Genomic DNA, 15,682 nt, shown 5'->3' with positions numbered 1-15,682 from the left:
CCCCCCCCCCCACCCACGAGACAGATGAAGAAACATGATGCGCACGGGGCCCGAGGACTGCTCCAAGGTCACAGGAATGACCTAAGGTCACATGGGTGGCCAACCTAGAAGTCAAATTGGGGCAGCCTGGAGCAGGTGTGGCTGAGTCCCCAGTGAGGAAGGTCAGGGCCGGGTGACGGGGTCAGAGGTTCTCATCAGCCCCACTGAGCTGGCAGCGCCCCCCCCACCACCACCGATCCAGGGGTGGAGGAGGTCTGGACACCACAGGAAGGCGGGACCAGGGTGATGCTCTCCCCATAGCTATTCGCATGGGCCAATTTCCATACAAACCAGAAGCCTTCTGGGCAAGGGCCTGAGTTGATGTCAAGGACTGAACTCAAGACATTCTTCAGCCTAGAGGTGAATGACCAGTAGTGGGGTGGGGACTCCGAGAGGTGAGAGGAGCTCCTAATGTATGAGCTGGAGGTGTCAGGCATGGCGCCTGGAGCCCACCAGGGGGCCTGAGGCTGCCCTGACCTTGACTGGGCCACGCGGGATGCACGAGCTGCCAGGTGACCACAACATGACCCCGAGGGTGAATGCAGAGAAGGAGAGCTGGGGTCTGCCAGGCACCGCTGCCTGGTGACCCCTCCAAGACACTTGGGGAGGATGGGCATGGGGGCAGCAACAGTGATGCCCATTTTACAGATGGGGAAACTGAGGCTCAGAGAGAAAAGCCAGGCTGCCCAAGCCAACCAGTGAGTGAGGACCTCAACGTGGCCAGGCGGGAGAGTGCAGGACGGTTCTCCTAGGGTGACTCGGGTGCTAAAGCTAGACGATCGGGTGTCTCCCATGTGCCCAGCTCTGCTCCAACACCCTTCGGAGGGGGCTCTATCCCCTCCCCTCTCCCTGCTTTACGGAGGAGCAAATCAAGGCTCAGAGAGGTTAGGTCACCAGCTCAAGGCCACAGAGCTGGGTGGGGGCTAGACACTGAGCGCTCCAGCCCCCGAAAGTCAATGCACATTGAGGAACAGCAACCTTGGCACCTTTGGACCCCAAGTCTGACAATGACCCCAGCAGCCCACCCCTCTGAGGGTGACAGTGAATCATACATCCCAAGCTGCTCTCAAAACCCCTTCACTTTCATCAGTGAACCCATGACCTCCCCAAACATGCACCCCTCTCCCCTGTTCTTTGAGGCCACTGGCTGTGGCTCCCATGCCGCATGGTGCTACGGAAGAGACCCTTCCATTGATCAACCAACAGTCTTTTATTACCGGGCATCACTGGCTGGCCTGGGACACCAGGAGACAAACGAGCCTTGGTCCCTGCCCTCTGTTCAGCACAGCAAGGCATCTGTGATCCATTTACAGGTGAGAGAAGCAGTAGCAGGGATGAGAACGGACTTGTAGGAACAGAAGTGGGATCCCTGCCCTGCTATGAGATTGGCCAGTATGGTTTCCAGGTTTCAGACAGACCTCTGGCCGTAAGCAATGCTGAGGGGGCGCTTCTACTAGGAAAGGGCAGTGGGGTTGGGTGGCACAGGACGGATGAAGCCGATGCTGTCAGCCGGGGAGCGGAACAGCATGTGGGGAGGCCGGGACCCAGGGGCTGCTTTCTGCTGTGTAGGCACCTCACTAATGCTCCCTTCCCACCCCTTGGCCAATGCTTGGTACCCATCAGAAAACACCTGCTGTTAATGGGGGAGGAATCTGGAGGCAGAGTAGCAGGACATCATTCCTGCCCCCACCCTCTCCCCAGCTGTTCCTGAGTCACATGACTCACCCAGTCACAGCTCACACTGAGCCTGGGGTCATGGTGCCAGGTTACCCTTCTGGCCTGTCCACAGCTCTTGGAGCTCGACGTGGCAGCCCAGGTCCCTCAGGGCGGCCTTGGCCACGTCCTCACAGTCGCGATGGGTGGCACGGGCCCGCGAGATGAGTGCCTCAGCCCCCAGGTCCAGAATGGGCTGTGAGAAGGTCTGGCTTCGGGCCACCAGGTTTCGGATCAGCATGCAGGCCTGTTTCTAGAAGGGAGAGCAGAAGGCGAGTGGCTGTGAGCCAGCAGGTGGGAGCAGGGGGTGGGGTCCACTCTGACCTCGGAGTCCTCATCATAAGACAACATGGCTGTAGCCAACATTCAGCAGGTGCCTACGCTATGATTCATCAGGCTAGACTCATGCCTCCACTTCATCCTCTTGGCAGCCCTGGAGGCAGGGCTAATCACCCCAGCTCCCAGGTGAGGAGACTAAAGCTTAGGGTAGCCAAGTGCTTGGCAGGTGGGGCTGGTCCCTGAGGTGTGAGACCCAAAGTCTCAGAGCAACATCCCCTGAAGCTGGCAAGAGCCTGGCCGGGCGGCAGGGGAGGAGGGCAGGGAAACAGTGGGAAAAGTGGGGTTGTGTACAGGGTCCATCTGTCAGTTACACTGTTATTCATTCAGTCGGCATTTGTGCTCTGTGTCTCTGCCGGGGGTGGGTGCTGAGAAGCACCCCAACATGGCATCCACCACCAGTGGGAGAGCAGGTGAGAAGCAGGTGAGGTGTGAGGGCCCGCCCGGCGGGGTGGTCAGGAGCGGACAAGGTGATGGGCCAGCCAAGGGCACAGCATCCTGGAGGAGGGAGTAAAGGTCCCCAGTGGGACCAAGCCTGGTGTGTCTCAGGACCAACAAGGAGGCCCCTGTGCTGGGAGGGTATGAAAGGTGGGAGGCAGGGAGCGCCCTGGGGGCTGCTGCAGGGAGGAGTGTGGGTTTCTGGCAGGGCTGTGCATTGCCCTGTCTACACTTCACCTCTGCTGACTCCCCAGCAAGGCGTGGACAGTGGCCCCAGATGCAAAAACACAAAGCAGCAGCCTAAGGTGGGGCAGGGAACCTTTCCCCAACCCCAGCAGATCCCCAGCTGCTGGTCCCCCCAACTCCTCTTCCTCCTCAGATCCCTCTAAAGAGGCTGTTAGGAAAGGAAAAGAGCAAATGCAAGAAGAGCAAAGAAGACAGCAGCGGGCAGAATTCAGCACATTTCTGGTGGGTGGTAAGTAGATGCAGGACATCAGGGGCTGAGAAGGAAGGAGACCCTGGAGTCTTGGGTCATGATGGGGATGGGACAGGGACAAAGAGGACCTGCACCCTCCCCCTCCCGCCCCCAGCAATGTGCACGCTGGCCCCTTGCCCCACCTGCCCACCAGGCTCCCGTCCCCTCCTCCTGTCCCCCACGCCTACCTGCACGCCAACCTCCTGCGGGTGTGCTTTCATGGCCTGCAGTGCAGCCAGGGCCCCGCCACCCTCCACGATGACCCGGCTGTTCTCTGGCTTGCGCAGTGCCAGGACACACAGGGCCGCGCAGCTCTGCTCACACACCTGCGGGGTGGGTCACGGGGATGGCTGAGAGGAGGCAGACGGACCCCCACTGTCACCAGCTCCCCAGGTGAGTGCCCTGCAACCTCACCTGGACAGACCTCTGTCAGTCCACGTGTGTACTGGACCAGAAGTAACAGAAACGACAGCAGGTGCATCAACCAAGCTCTTAGGGGTGATGGTCTCACCCCAGGCCCCTTGCTCGCCCCACCCTGGCCCTCACTCACGCTGCCCCCAGCCTCTTGCTCGCTGACCTCACCCTAGGCCTGGCCCTGCTTCGGGAGATGGGAAAGACCATTTTGTAGATACAGATACTGATCTGGGACTCCAGCCATGCAACCCCACCTTGTGTGCCCCCCCTGCCCTGGGGTGGGTACCTGGGGACTGGCCAGGTGCCGGGTCATGGCAGACACAATGGGCTCTGTCCCGCCAGCACGGACAATGGCATCCTTCACATCATCGTTGCCTGCGATAGCCCTCAGGGCGCTCAGCACTTGCTTCACAAGGTCCTGAAGAGAGGGCAATGCATGGGTCACACCCGGCCACACCCCTCTCCTGAGAGGCACCCAGGCATTAACTGCTTGGTTGCTGGATTGTGGGAGGGGGTCTCGAGGGAGTGTCTGGGGCTGTTTCGATGTCTGCTGTCTGAACACAGGTGGGGCCACCCCGGGGTGTGCAGCTGGCATGGAAGAGCAGGGTTATTCATCACTTGCTGTATAGAGAAGGCAGGGGAGGCTCAGGGAAGTGGACCCTGTGGTTCAGGCCACCTGCATCCAGGCGAGGCGTCTGGATGATTTCAACCCCCCCCCCAAAACACACACAGAGGGGCGTGTGGCTGGCTCAGGCCAGCGAGCAGAGCACGGGTGGCCTCACTGAAGCATCACACACCTGAGCTGGGGTCTGGACCAGCCCCCCCACCACTAAAGGACAGTGAGAGAGAGTGGGTGGGTTTGTTTTCCCCCTAAATTTGAGGTCCTTCTCATGGGTCATGAGAAGTGAAAACTGATCTTTGGATCTGGGCTCAGCAGACAGGGCCAGAGTGTTCTGACTCAAGCCTGGTTGGCTGATCGAGGCCTAGAGGGGCAGAGTTCACTGGGAGGCCCGGAGCATTCCCCAGGTGTCGGGAGAAATGACAGAGTGAAACTCAGGCAAGAGGACTTCACACCCTAAGACAGCTCTGGACGCCCACCTGGTGGTCATTGCAGTTGGCCAACAGGGCCACCAGGATGTTGAGGCCCCCGAGGTCGACGACCTCCTGGCAGAACTCATTGCGGACAGCCAGGCGGGACAGGGTGCTGCAGAGATCACTCAGGATGCTGGGGTTGTCGGGGAACGCTGCAGACGGAGGAGGAGGAACCGCTGGGGTGAGGAGAGAGAAAACCAGCCCACGCTCCGAGCCAGTAGTCCTGGGAGGAATCCCGAATCCCGCTCCACCAGCGAAGCCTGGCCCCTCTGCCTGGCTGGGCGGCCACCGGTACGAGGAGGGCCCCAGGGACCACAAGGTGCGGGGGTGGGGGCGGGGTGCTGCCTGGGCCTGCAGTGCCCCCTGCTGGCTTCCGGGGAAGACACAGGACTGTGCCCCAGATAAATTCCAGACCAACTGATGATCTCAGCTAAAAAAAGAAAACCATAATAGTGCTATAATAAGACATCCGAGACTATTTTTATGATCTTGGGTAGGGAACGACCTTTCTAACTGCAACAGGACACCTAGAAGCTGCAGAGGGACATATGGATAGAGTTGACCTGAGCAAAATTAAACACAGATGCTGAAGACAAAGCTCAGAGGCACCAGGGAGGAGAGGCATGACTGAGAATGATGGGGGGAGGAGAGTTAGGGAGTTAGCAGGGGGGCACAGAGAGCCATAATGACACAGAGCTCAGTGATGGTCATTTATAGGGCCCCCTGGCCAGGACACAGTCCCCAGTGACTCCACGAATACTAATCCAGGTGTGCCGTGGAGGCATTCTCTAGATGTGGTACATCCATGGCCAACTGACTTCAAGGAAATGACCCTTGACGGTCTGCGTGGGTCTCATTTAATCAGCCAAAGACCTTAAGAGGGAAACTGAGGTCTCCCTGAAGAGGAAGAAGCTCACTGGCAGAGTGCAGTGTTGGTTCCTGCCCAAGCCTCCGGCCCGCCCCAACAACCACATGAACCAATTCCCTGCAACAAATCTCTCTCTCTCTCTCTCTATATATATATATACACGTATATATGTATACATATATATACAAAAATACACACACACACACACCCTACTGGTTCTGTCTCTGTGGTAGCACTCTCACTGATAGGAACTCCTGCAAATAAACAAGGAAGATGCAAAGTACCCCTCGGAAAAGCAGCCCAACTTTGCAGCTGGTTTTCACCCTTTCTGGAGGTGTGAAGGGGAGAATGAGGCAGGCCCCAGTCCCCCACAGACAGGGCCAGAGTCGCACACACAGGCCTAGCGAGAGAGCCAGAGCCACAGGACAGGCTAGAAAGGGGAACTCATTCTTCTAGCACCTTCTGTGCACCAGACCCCAGTCAGGCCTTTTGCAGTGGGTGCAGTGGACAGAGGTCAGGGGCTTTGGTGCCCAAACGTCAGTGTTGTGACCTCCCTTGGCTGCCTCATCAGGGTCATCCCAGAGTCAGGCACATGGACATGCACAAGAATGGGCGGCCAAGTATGAACCAAAGTGTAAACCTCCGCCTGGGAGCGGCCCCAGTGAGTGCCAGCAACACTCCCCCGTCTTCGGGAAACAGCACCCTTATTTTTCCCTTTGAGGAGCCCTCTTTTCCACTCTCAGTCTGTGTTGCTGGACAGAGCCAAGCCCCCTCCCCAAATGGTTTAGAGATGAGCATGGGATGTGCTGTGGGCCAATGAGTGCTGGCTTGGAACTCTCCTGGAGTAACTAGGAGTAAGGACACTGTTATGCTAGGGCTGCCATGCAGGTGGGACCAAGCTGATAAATACAAGTGGTGCCCAGAGCCAGCCAGACCTGAAGCAGTCCTAAACCCTCACTCACTCTTGCCACACCTGCTCCTACCTTTGGCGGCCTCAATGAGCACCTTCAAGCCTCCATTCTCCTGCACGATCATCTTGGCATGGTCATGGGCACGGCCGAAGGGCACACGAATGTCATCATCAAAGGTCATGATGCGTAGGGCCCAGCAGGCCTCCCTGACGACGTCGGCACAGCGGCTGTGCCGGGCAATGGCGCCAGTCAGCAGGGGTAGCACACCGGCCTTTACCAGGCTCTGCCGGTTCTGCTCGTGCTTCAGGCAGGCGTGGCGCACACAGCGGATCCCCGAGCAGGTCACGTTGGCCGAGTCAGCATTCCGGGCCAGTGTGGCCACCAGGAGCTGCAGGCCCTGCGTGTCTAAGAGGTCGGGCTGGCCATCAGTCAGGGCTGACAGGGCATTGAGGGCCTGAAGCAGGAGACCCTGGTCACCTGCTGCGGCCAACTTCCAGGTGGCGAGGAGGATGGGGTAGGCCCCCTTCTCGGCTGCCAAGAAGCGGCAGGCCTTTTGCTGCTTGCACTGCTCGCAAAAGCGGGCGAGGTGTGCTGACACCTCCTGGGGGTGAGAGCGGGCCATGGACTCCTGCAGGTCATCCAGGGCCTAAGGGACATGGGAGAAACCTCAGTGTCAGCTCAGTCCAAAGACGGTCACAGCGATAGTGCTGCACCCCTGTGGGATTCCCTCGTGTGGGATCTGGGCCTTGGTGGAAGTTCTGTGGGGCTAGTTCTAGCTGTGGCAGCTTCCACACCTGTGCTTTTATTTATTTATTTTTTTAATATTTATTTATTTGGCTGTGCTGGGTCTTAGTTGCGGCATGCAGGATCTTATAGTTGCAGCGTGTGGGATCTTTAGTTGCGGCATGCGAACTCTTAGTTGTGGCACGTGAGATCTAGTTCCCTGACCAGGGATTGAACCCGGGCCCCCCCGCATTGGGAGCATGGAGTCTTAGCCCCTGGACCACCAGGGAAGTTCCCACTGAGCTTGAGAGGCCATGGAGGGAGGGAGGGAGGGAGAGGGAGAGAGAAAGAGAGAGGCCCTGCCATCTCAGTGTCCCTGACAAGGAGCCACACACACGAGTACAGACATTAAACATTCTAGCTCTAGCTGCCATTGCATGAGAGGCCCCCAAGTGAGACCAGCAGAAGAAACATCCAGCTGAGATCAGTCAACCCAGCAAAATCATCAAAAACAATAAAATGGCTATTGTTTTGGGTTGTTCTTTTTTGGCCATGCCATGTGGCTTGCAGAATCCTAGTTCCCCGACCAGAGATCGAACCCGGGCCCACAGAAGTAAAAGCAAGGAGTCCTAACCACTGGATTGCCAGGGAAATCCCCTTGGGTTGTTCGTTATGCAGTCATAACTAACTGACATACCAACCAATGGCTAGCTTTCTAAGAAAGGTGAAAGCCACCCTTACCAGTCCTGCCCATATCATATACCTCCTGTTCATCTCTCTCATTCACTCCACAAATATTTACTGAGTACCTGCCAAATGAAACCATGCTGTACACACGGTTGGTTTACCCACGTTCAACTCTAAGCCCTTGGGGGAAAAGCTTATAATGAGAGAAGACAATTTGAATAGGGCACACAAGTCTAGTGGCCACTCAATGCCATGACCTGAGGACCTGTCTCAGCTTGAGCCCAAGATGAACCCATGCCCCTGGAGCTTATGACATCATTTGCATCCAGCCCTGGTGAGGGTGGGTCTACAGATACCATCAGCCCCAAGTGCTTTGATTTGGCCTCGACTGCCATGAAAGTCAAGAATGCCTGTCAGCCAACCCTCGTTGAGCTCTGATTTGTGGACTTAACTAAACATATGTTATGATGAAACAGAATATTAAGGAATAGGTTAGGGCTTCCTTGGTGGCGCAGTGGTTGAGAGTCTGCCTGCCGATGCAGGGGACACGGGTTTGTGCCCCGGTTCAGGAAGATCCCACATGCCACGAAGTGGCTGGGCCCGTGAGCCATGGCCGCTGAGCCTGCGCATCCGGAGCCTGTGCTCCGCAACGGGAGAGGCCACAACAGTGAGAGGCCCGCGTACCGCAAAAAAAAAAAAAAAGAAATAGGTTAATTGGCCCAACATTGTAAATCAACTCTACTTCAATAAAAAAGAAAAATTTTTAAAAGGTGAAAGAAATAGGTTAAAACCTATTTGTGTGTGTGACTTGAATAGACATTTCTTCAGAGAAGATACACAAATGGCCACTAAGCACACAAAAAGATGTTCAACATCACATCATTAGGGAAATGCAAATCAAAACCACAATGAGACACCATCACGCCCATTAAGGTGGCTACTAGGAAAAGAAAAACAAACAGAAAATAACAAGTGTTGGTGAGGATGTGGAGAAACTGGAACCCTGTGCACTATTGGTGGGAATATAAAATGGTGCAGCTGCTGTGGAAAGCACTATGGTGGTTCCTCAAAAAATTAAACCAAGAGATGCAGCAATTCCACTTCTGGGTATATACCTAAAAGAATTGAAAGGCAGAAAGGCAAAAGGCAGAAACAACCCCGGTGTCCATCAATGGACGAATGGATAAACAAAATGTGGTGTAGCCATACAATGGAATATTATTCAACCATACAAAAGAACACTATTCAACCACAAATACTACAACACGGATGAACGTTGAGGACATCATGCTAAGTGAAATAAGCCAGTTCCAAAAGGACAGATACTGTATGATTTCCCTTAGGTTCACATCCACGGCTGTCTCCCCCTCCTGCTTTTTTTTTGGGTGGGTGGGGGAGGTGGTCCATGCTGTGTGGCTTGTGGGATCATTTCTTCTCTTTGGATCTCAATTTTCCCATCCTTTATATGGGGATGATAACCCTACCCTCACAGGTGTCTTTGGGTGAATAACTGAAATGGCATGAGGAAAGCACCTGGCACAGAACTGAGTCCACAGCCGGTTCTCAATAAACACTAGAACCTTCTGCTGTTTTACCAACAGTTTACCAGTTTGATGGATGACCTTAAATAAAGGACTTAACCTCTGTGAGCTGTACTTTCCTTGTTTGGGTCACTGGAGAGAAAGGGCAGGCTCTGGGCCTCCGTTTCCCCATCAGGAAGCCAGAGATGACACCACCTCCTTACAGGCCAGTTTGAGTGCTAAGGGGATGGGCTGTAATGTGCCAGTAAAGAGTCGGTGCTCAGTAAGTGACAGCCTTACTATGATTGCACTCTCTTTTCCTGGGATTCCTGTCCAATTTTCTGAGCAAATTCAGTGGTTGGGAGACAGAGAGAGGCTCCTCCAGGGGGCCGTCCACCCCAAGGCTCCCAATACCAAGACAAACATGAATGCTGTCTGCCCCTTACGTCTGGAGTGCTACCCACTCCCTGTCCACTCTAACAGCTCCAATCCCAGAATGTGGCACGTGGGTGGGTGGACAGATCACAGTGGTCCCTGAGAGGCCCTCTGACGTGGACTCAAGGAGCCCTGGCTGCACACTCAGGCTTGCCTGTGCTTGCTGAGTAGGTTCTGACCTTCTGCATCTGTGTCTGCCATCTGGGAACCAGGGAAAGGGTGCCCCCGACAGTTATGAGGTGATGCAGGACCATGCATGTAAGGCCCACGTGGGCTGCCCTCTCCTACCTGCAGGATGCCATGTGTGGGCTCCTGGGGTCCATCCGCAGAGACTTTCGGCGTCATCTTTACAATGTTGCCCAGATCAACCCCTGCGGGGGATGGGGAAGTCAGGAAACAAGTGACAGCCATCATCCCCATGGGCCTGCTGGAGTCACACCTCATGTCCCTTCAGCTGGGACCACCCTACTCTGGAGGCCTTCAGGGATCTGCCCAGCTCCCCACCCAACTCCCTCCCTGCCTGGGCAGGGCCCAGCAGCCACGCCCACACGGGGGTGTGGGGTGTGGGGGTCTCTATACCTTGGCCCCAGCCAATGGGAGCAGAGAAGTACTGAAGCTACACACCAGCATCACAGTGAGGGACACACTCTGTCTGGTGGGCTGAGAAGGGAGGGTAACCCATGGCCTCCTCCCTTGGGGCTCCCATTGTTCTTCACCCTGGCTGCATCCCCAGCCTCATTTGCCCCCCCGAAGGAAGCCCCCACTGTGCAGAACCTGTCTAGGTGCCCCACCAGCCCCTGTCCAGTGTCTATACACTACTCTTTGCCCGGGACACCGGCTTCCGACCTCAAACGCTGGATCCCCAGTCTCCCTTGCCCTCTGGCGTCTGACTGGGTTTGGCCAACGGGAAGCCGGACTCAAGATCAGGGGCAGGAGGAGTGGGAGGGCAGGGTGTTCATCCCCGGCTTCCTGCCTCTGCCTCTATCAGACGACCCTCATCCCTTGCCTTGGCCTGTCATGGGAAGGGGGAGGTCCCTGCTGTGGCTAGCAGGGTCTAACCCTGCCCACATTATTGCAAAGAGCTCCCTCTTAACCACTCTCTTCCACGGCCTGGCTGGAGCATGTCACCTGTTTCCAGAGGCTGGTGACCAACACCCCTTCTGCCTCCATGAACTCAAGCTGGGGTGCAGGTCGGGCAGGGAGACAGGTGGCCCTGTTTCTCGGGAGGTGGTCAAGAAAAGTCTCTTCAAGGAAGCGACAGTTAAAATGAGACCCACCTTGAAGGACCCAGCCCTGCAGATGTCAGGGTAAGGTCCAAGCAAGTAGAGGGTGGGCTCCAGCGAGGTGGGAGTGGGTGGCCAGCATGCCTGGGGCAGAGTGTAGACAGAAGACAGTGTCCAGGGCTGTCATTGCCAGGAGGGATGTGGTCATGGCAGAATACCACTCTTTTCACATTAAGAGCCATGGACTGGAGGCGACTCTTGGGCAAAGAGCCAGACCAGCGCTGAGACCGAACCACACCGCCCTACCTTGTGATTCAAACTGCTCCACGGCCTCTTTCACTGCCTCCTCTGGCCCCAGCTCAAACTCCTCGATGTTCTCGCGAACGGCTGCATCAAAGGTCTCCTGGGTGATGTGCTTGGAGGCCATCTTCATCTCCTCTGTGTGGGGTCAAGGGCACCCAGTAGTTGCTCCCAAGCTGAGAAGGTGAGAAGTAAGCATCATCAAGGGTCAGAGGGCAAATGAGAACCTGGCTACCACTTAGGGAGCATCTACGAAGGGGCCAGAGCCTATAACCACTCTGGAAAAATTCTTACAACCTGAGTCACAGGAAAGGGTGATCTCCCAACATCCACAGAATATCTAAAAGTACAGACAAGGGCAGGTAGTTCAGTATATTTTATCTAAAAAATGGGGAATGTTAACATAATGTATGTCCTTATAGTAAAATGTAGTAACAATAAAATAAATATAAAATATCTTAATAATATTATATTGTATGCTGTATAATTATAATATACTATAATATTACAATATAAATAATATTATTCACATATTACTCTATTATATAGTTATGTACTTCAAATGTACTTATCTAATGAAATAATATGATAGCATACCATTGCACTAATAAAATATAAAATAAAAAATGATATTAAATACTTATTTAATTAAATAATAACAATAAGGGCAGTCCGCCTGCCGATGCAGGGGACACGGGTTCGTGCCCCGGTCCGGGAAGATCCCACATGCCGCAGAGCAGCTGGGCCCGTGAGCCATGGCCGCTGAGCCTGCGCGTCTGGAGCCTGTGCTCCGCAACAGAAGAGGCCACAGCGGTGAGAGGCCCGCATACCGCAAAAAACAAAACAAAACAAAAAAAACAATAAGTAATGTTTATTACTGTTACTATAAATATTTATTATTATTACTAAATAATAATAAATAAAAAGAAAAGTAAATCAAAAGCTAATAGAAATAGTTACCTGTAAGGGGAGGTAGAGAAAAGGATGGTGAGAGCAGGAATAGAAGCTGCATTATTCTCTCTTAACATACCTTGTTTTACAGGTTTGAATTTGGAACTCAACTAAATGCTTTACGTGATTAGGAAAAGAAATATGCCAAAATAACCAAAAAAAAAAAAATAAAAGCAATCCCTAAAAATCAAGAGCAAAATGAAAGCCATGAACCTAACAGTATTTCTACGTGGATCAGATCATTTCATGCAATTTTTTTTTTTTTGCGGTATGCGGGCCTCTTACAGCTGTGGCCTCTCCCATTGTGGAGCACAGGATCTGGACGTGCAGACTCAGCGGCCATGGCTCACGGGCCCAGCCGCTCCGCGGCATGTGGGATCTTCCCGGAGCAGGGCACGAACCCGTGTCCCCTGCATCGGCAGGCGGACCCTCAACCACTGCGCCACCAGGGAAGCCCATTTCATGCAATTTTAAAACACAGTGATATGACTGTATATTCTTACTGGGATCTACCCTAAGGATAAAACTGCAAAAGAAAATCTTCAACAGTTTTCAGTAATCATATTATTGGAAACCACATTAGAAATATTATTCAGAAACAGTTATAGATGTAGCAAATAAGTAATAATGTTTATATCATTAGGAATGAGCATAAAAGAAAAAAGATTCTAACATAAAATCAAAGAAGAACTCAGAACTCCTAAATTTGAACTGGAAATATGATATGAACTCATGATGCATTTTCTCTTGAGCAAATAACCAATTTTCTATTAATATGAACTGCAAATGCCTGGAGGAAATGACACCACAGCAGCAATGAGCAGCACCCTGAATACCAACTGTGGTCTCTAAACACCATTTCCCACCAAAGAAGCCAGGGCTCTTGGAGTAAGAGTTGATTCCAGGTCTGGGCAGGAAATAGGGCCAGCCAGGGGGGCTCAAATCCCCAGCCTTACACTTAACCTCACTGTTGGTCAATTCTCACGCGTAACACAGGGACAAACACAGAATCTACCTAGAGGGCTGCAGTGAAAATTCAACCCATCAATCTCTACAAAGCACTTAGAACAGGATTTGGCACAGAGCTCAATAAACATCACCTAGTTGTTCTTTTCCTTTGTTGCTTAAGAGGTAATTCAGCCAGTTTACTGGGGCGTGGCAGACATAAGGCATCAAACACCTCACCTCACTCCTTTGCAGATATCCCCCTCTTTACTCTCCAGAACAGGGAGCCTGTTTAGGGATTGCTAAGGATTTCCAAATCAAAGGTAGAGGAAAAGAATAAGGATTTTCTGTTTCAAGATAAAGAATTTCTCACTGGGGAGCCCAGGCTGGTGGTGGTGGGGTGCTCCTGGCCAGCTCTGAGGGGCTGGATGCTGCTGGAGGGACTCTGCTTCTGGCTCTGCCACCAGATGTTGCTTCTGCTACTCTGGCCATGCTTCAGACCCAAGTGGGCCATTGATGAGTGGCCATTCGGTCATAGAAGCACAGTCCTAAAGGGGAATGTCATTGTGCCTACTTTAAGGATGAGGAATCTGAAGGCCAGGATCCTATCCTGTCTCATTAACACTTTACCTCCACCTACGTCCTCTGCGGAGCTTCCACCAGCCCTTCCAGGCTGCCTCCTCATGGGAGCCTTCCCTAGCTACTCAGACAGAGTCTGTGTACTCTCAGTACCCCCCCACCCTCCCCGCCCCAAGAATCTCCCTCTGCTCAGGCCTGAGATCCCTGAGCTGGGGAGGTCAGTGTCTGGCTCTGGAACCACCACTTAGGACAGTCCTTCAGGGTCCCCTGGGTCCAGCACAGACCTGTGGAGGGCAGGGACAAGGATGAAAGTACAGCTCATGAGAAAGATGGTGCTTGTGAATGGTCATCTGGGAGCCACCTGGCGAACAGGCCAGGCCAGGAGGGGAAACAGCATTACCGACCCCCACGCTGCGTCCAAGGCATGCTGAGGGGAAGGGAATTACCAAGGCTCTCAACTGACAGCCTGCTTCCCTCTCTAAGCCATGGTTCTGCTTATCAAGAAAACGGTGCCCTGACAAACCGGGGACCCTGGATGATTCATCTTCCTCCACCTGCCACACCCACCCTGGCTCGGGTGGCCTCACCTGCTTCCTCCCTGCCATACCCTGTGCCTCTGTGCTCTACAAGGCAGCCAGAGGGAGACTTGAAAGCACAGAGACCGCCTCATTCACCTATTCAAAATACTGCAGTGGCTTCCCAACCCTCTCAGAACAAAACCCAGTTCCCTTACCAACACTTTCCCTACCTACACCTTCTCACCTGGGCTTCCCCGCTTCTTTCTCATTCTTCCCAGCTACCCAAGGGACATCCTTCATAACCACTTTGTTTAAAGCAGCCCCGCTCTCCTACCGCATCACTCTCTTTTAGTATTTTAATACTATCTCAACATGGAACAAAATGATTCATCTATTTATTTGCTTTTACTGTCTAGTCTCCTCCCCAATGATATATAACCTGCATGAGAGCTGGGGCCCGTTTTGTTAAACACCTTCCCCCCCCAATGCCTAGGATGAGGCCGGACATGCAGCAGGCAGTCAGTACGTACATAAGTGGTGAAAGAATGAATAAATGAAAAAAAGCGAAGAGCAGGGAAGTGGGTGGTTTTGTCCCTGGGCGGCTTCCGTAACGATCTTTCATTACCCAAAACCAAGTCCCAGAAAGGCGCGCCACAATCATTAGTCCGACCCCGCGGTGTCCACTCCCTGCCTCGCGCACGAGGGGGCTCTGCGGCCACCGCTCCTCACCCGGTCTCCGCGCCACGTGGGGAAACGGTAAGGTTCGCGGCTGTCACCGGCTGCGGCGCCTCTGGTTCCTTTCGGCCGCCGTACGTGCGCAGGCGCTTTGGCGCCGCCTCGCCTCGGCCTCCCTCAGCCCTGTGAACTGCTCCCAGGGTGACCAAGGGTGACCGTGAGTGCAGGTAAAGCCGAGGGAGCCAACAGATTTGTCTCCTTTTTCGGGCGGTTCCCGTTGCCGCCACTCCAGGCAGCGAAATTTTTTACCTCAGGAGTGTCCGCCCTGAAGACGGGGCAGTGCGCCTGCGCAAAAGGGTTTGGCGGCGGCTGGCGGCGGCTGCCTGCGCCTGTGCATCAAGGCTCGGCGGCGGCCTGCGCCTGCGCGACGCGGCGCTGCGGAGACCGTTGGCTCATTTGCATGTCCCCGCCTCGCGCGGTGGCGGCGGCGGGTGAGGAACCTGAGGCGGCGGCGGTGGGGGCGGCTCCGCACGCGGTGGGCTCGGGGTGAGGTCCGGGCCAGGGCGTTGTCGATGGATGGGCCCCGGGGTGGGGGCTTTGGGCTGGACCCCGGGAATCCCGGGTCTCCACGATGGCGCAGCGGGCTCGGCCCTTGGCTGCGCGGCGGCCGCGTCGCGTCCGGGTCGGCCTGGGGGGCTGTCTGCGGCCTGCCGGGCCCGACGCCCCCTTTTCTTAGTCCTCGGAGGCCGGTAGGAGGCAGGCCGCGCCCGAAGGGGTTCATTCGTTCGGTCGTTCATTCATTCAACCTGAGCCGGGAGCGACCCCTCTGGTGGGGCGATA

At 54.5% G+C, this 15,682-nt stretch overlaps 2 protein-coding genes across 7 annotated transcripts in view; one reads left to right on the top strand and one right to left on the bottom strand.

The window, feature by feature from the left end:
* Positions 1-1,234: 1,234 nt before the first annotated feature.
* On the bottom strand, positions 1,235-15,244 carry ARMC6 (armadillo repeat containing 6). The gene is made up of 8 exons (XM_024767314.1): positions 14,897-15,244; positions 11,181-11,350; positions 9,940-10,022; positions 6,359-6,932; positions 4,514-4,659; positions 3,702-3,833; positions 3,190-3,327; positions 1,235-2,005 (listed from the first exon to the last, which is right to left on the bottom strand). The coding sequence occupies exons 2-8, from the start codon at positions 11,305-11,307 to the stop codon at positions 1,793-1,795; spliced, it is 1,413 nt and encodes a 470-aa protein (XP_024623082.1). The 5' UTR covers positions 11,308-11,350; positions 14,897-15,244; the 3' UTR covers positions 1,235-1,792.
* Positions 14,805-15,682, top strand: part of SUGP2 (SURP and G-patch domain containing 2) — a 31,136-nt gene continuing 30,258 nt past the window's right edge. For 3 of the 6 annotated variants that reach the window (XR_003006211.1, XM_024767308.1, XM_024767307.1), the window contains exon 1: positions 15,212-15,333. Coding sequence is in view for 2 of the 6 variants with exons in the window: in XM_024767308.1 (XP_024623076.1) it covers positions 15,303-15,333 (31 nt within the window). In the remaining 4 variants the exon portion in view is untranslated. Of the gene's footprint in view, positions 14,924-15,211; positions 15,389-15,682 lie in introns of those variants that run through there. The other 3 variants (XM_024767312.1, XM_024767311.1, XM_024767313.1) reach the window with 3 other exon arrangements.

Source organism: Neophocaena asiaeorientalis, unplaced genomic scaffold (genome assembly GCF_003031525.2).
Source record: "Neophocaena asiaeorientalis asiaeorientalis breed wild unplaced genomic scaffold, Neophocaena_asiaeorientalis_V1.1 scaffold87, whole genome shotgun sequence".
Taxonomy (NCBI): domain Eukaryota; kingdom Metazoa; phylum Chordata; class Mammalia; order Artiodactyla; family Phocoenidae; genus Neophocaena; species Neophocaena asiaeorientalis.
This window is presented reverse-complemented; position numbering and strand designations above follow the sequence as displayed.

Bases quoted from the DNA above. Each gene is read 5' to 3' on its own strand.
- ARMC6 (XM_024767314.1), bottom strand. From the start codon at position 11,307: ATGAAGATGGCCTCCAAGCACATCACCCAGGAGACCTTTGATGCAGCC. The intron at 3,328-3,701 runs GTACCCACCCCA...CCCACCCCGCAG, and splicing joins GGCACCTGGCCAGTCCCCAG to GTGTGTGAGCAGAGCTGCGC. The intron at 2,006-3,189 runs GTAGGCGTGGGG...TCTCCCTTCTAG, and splicing joins CGCAGGAGGTTGGCGTGCAG to AAACAGGCCTGCATGCTGAT.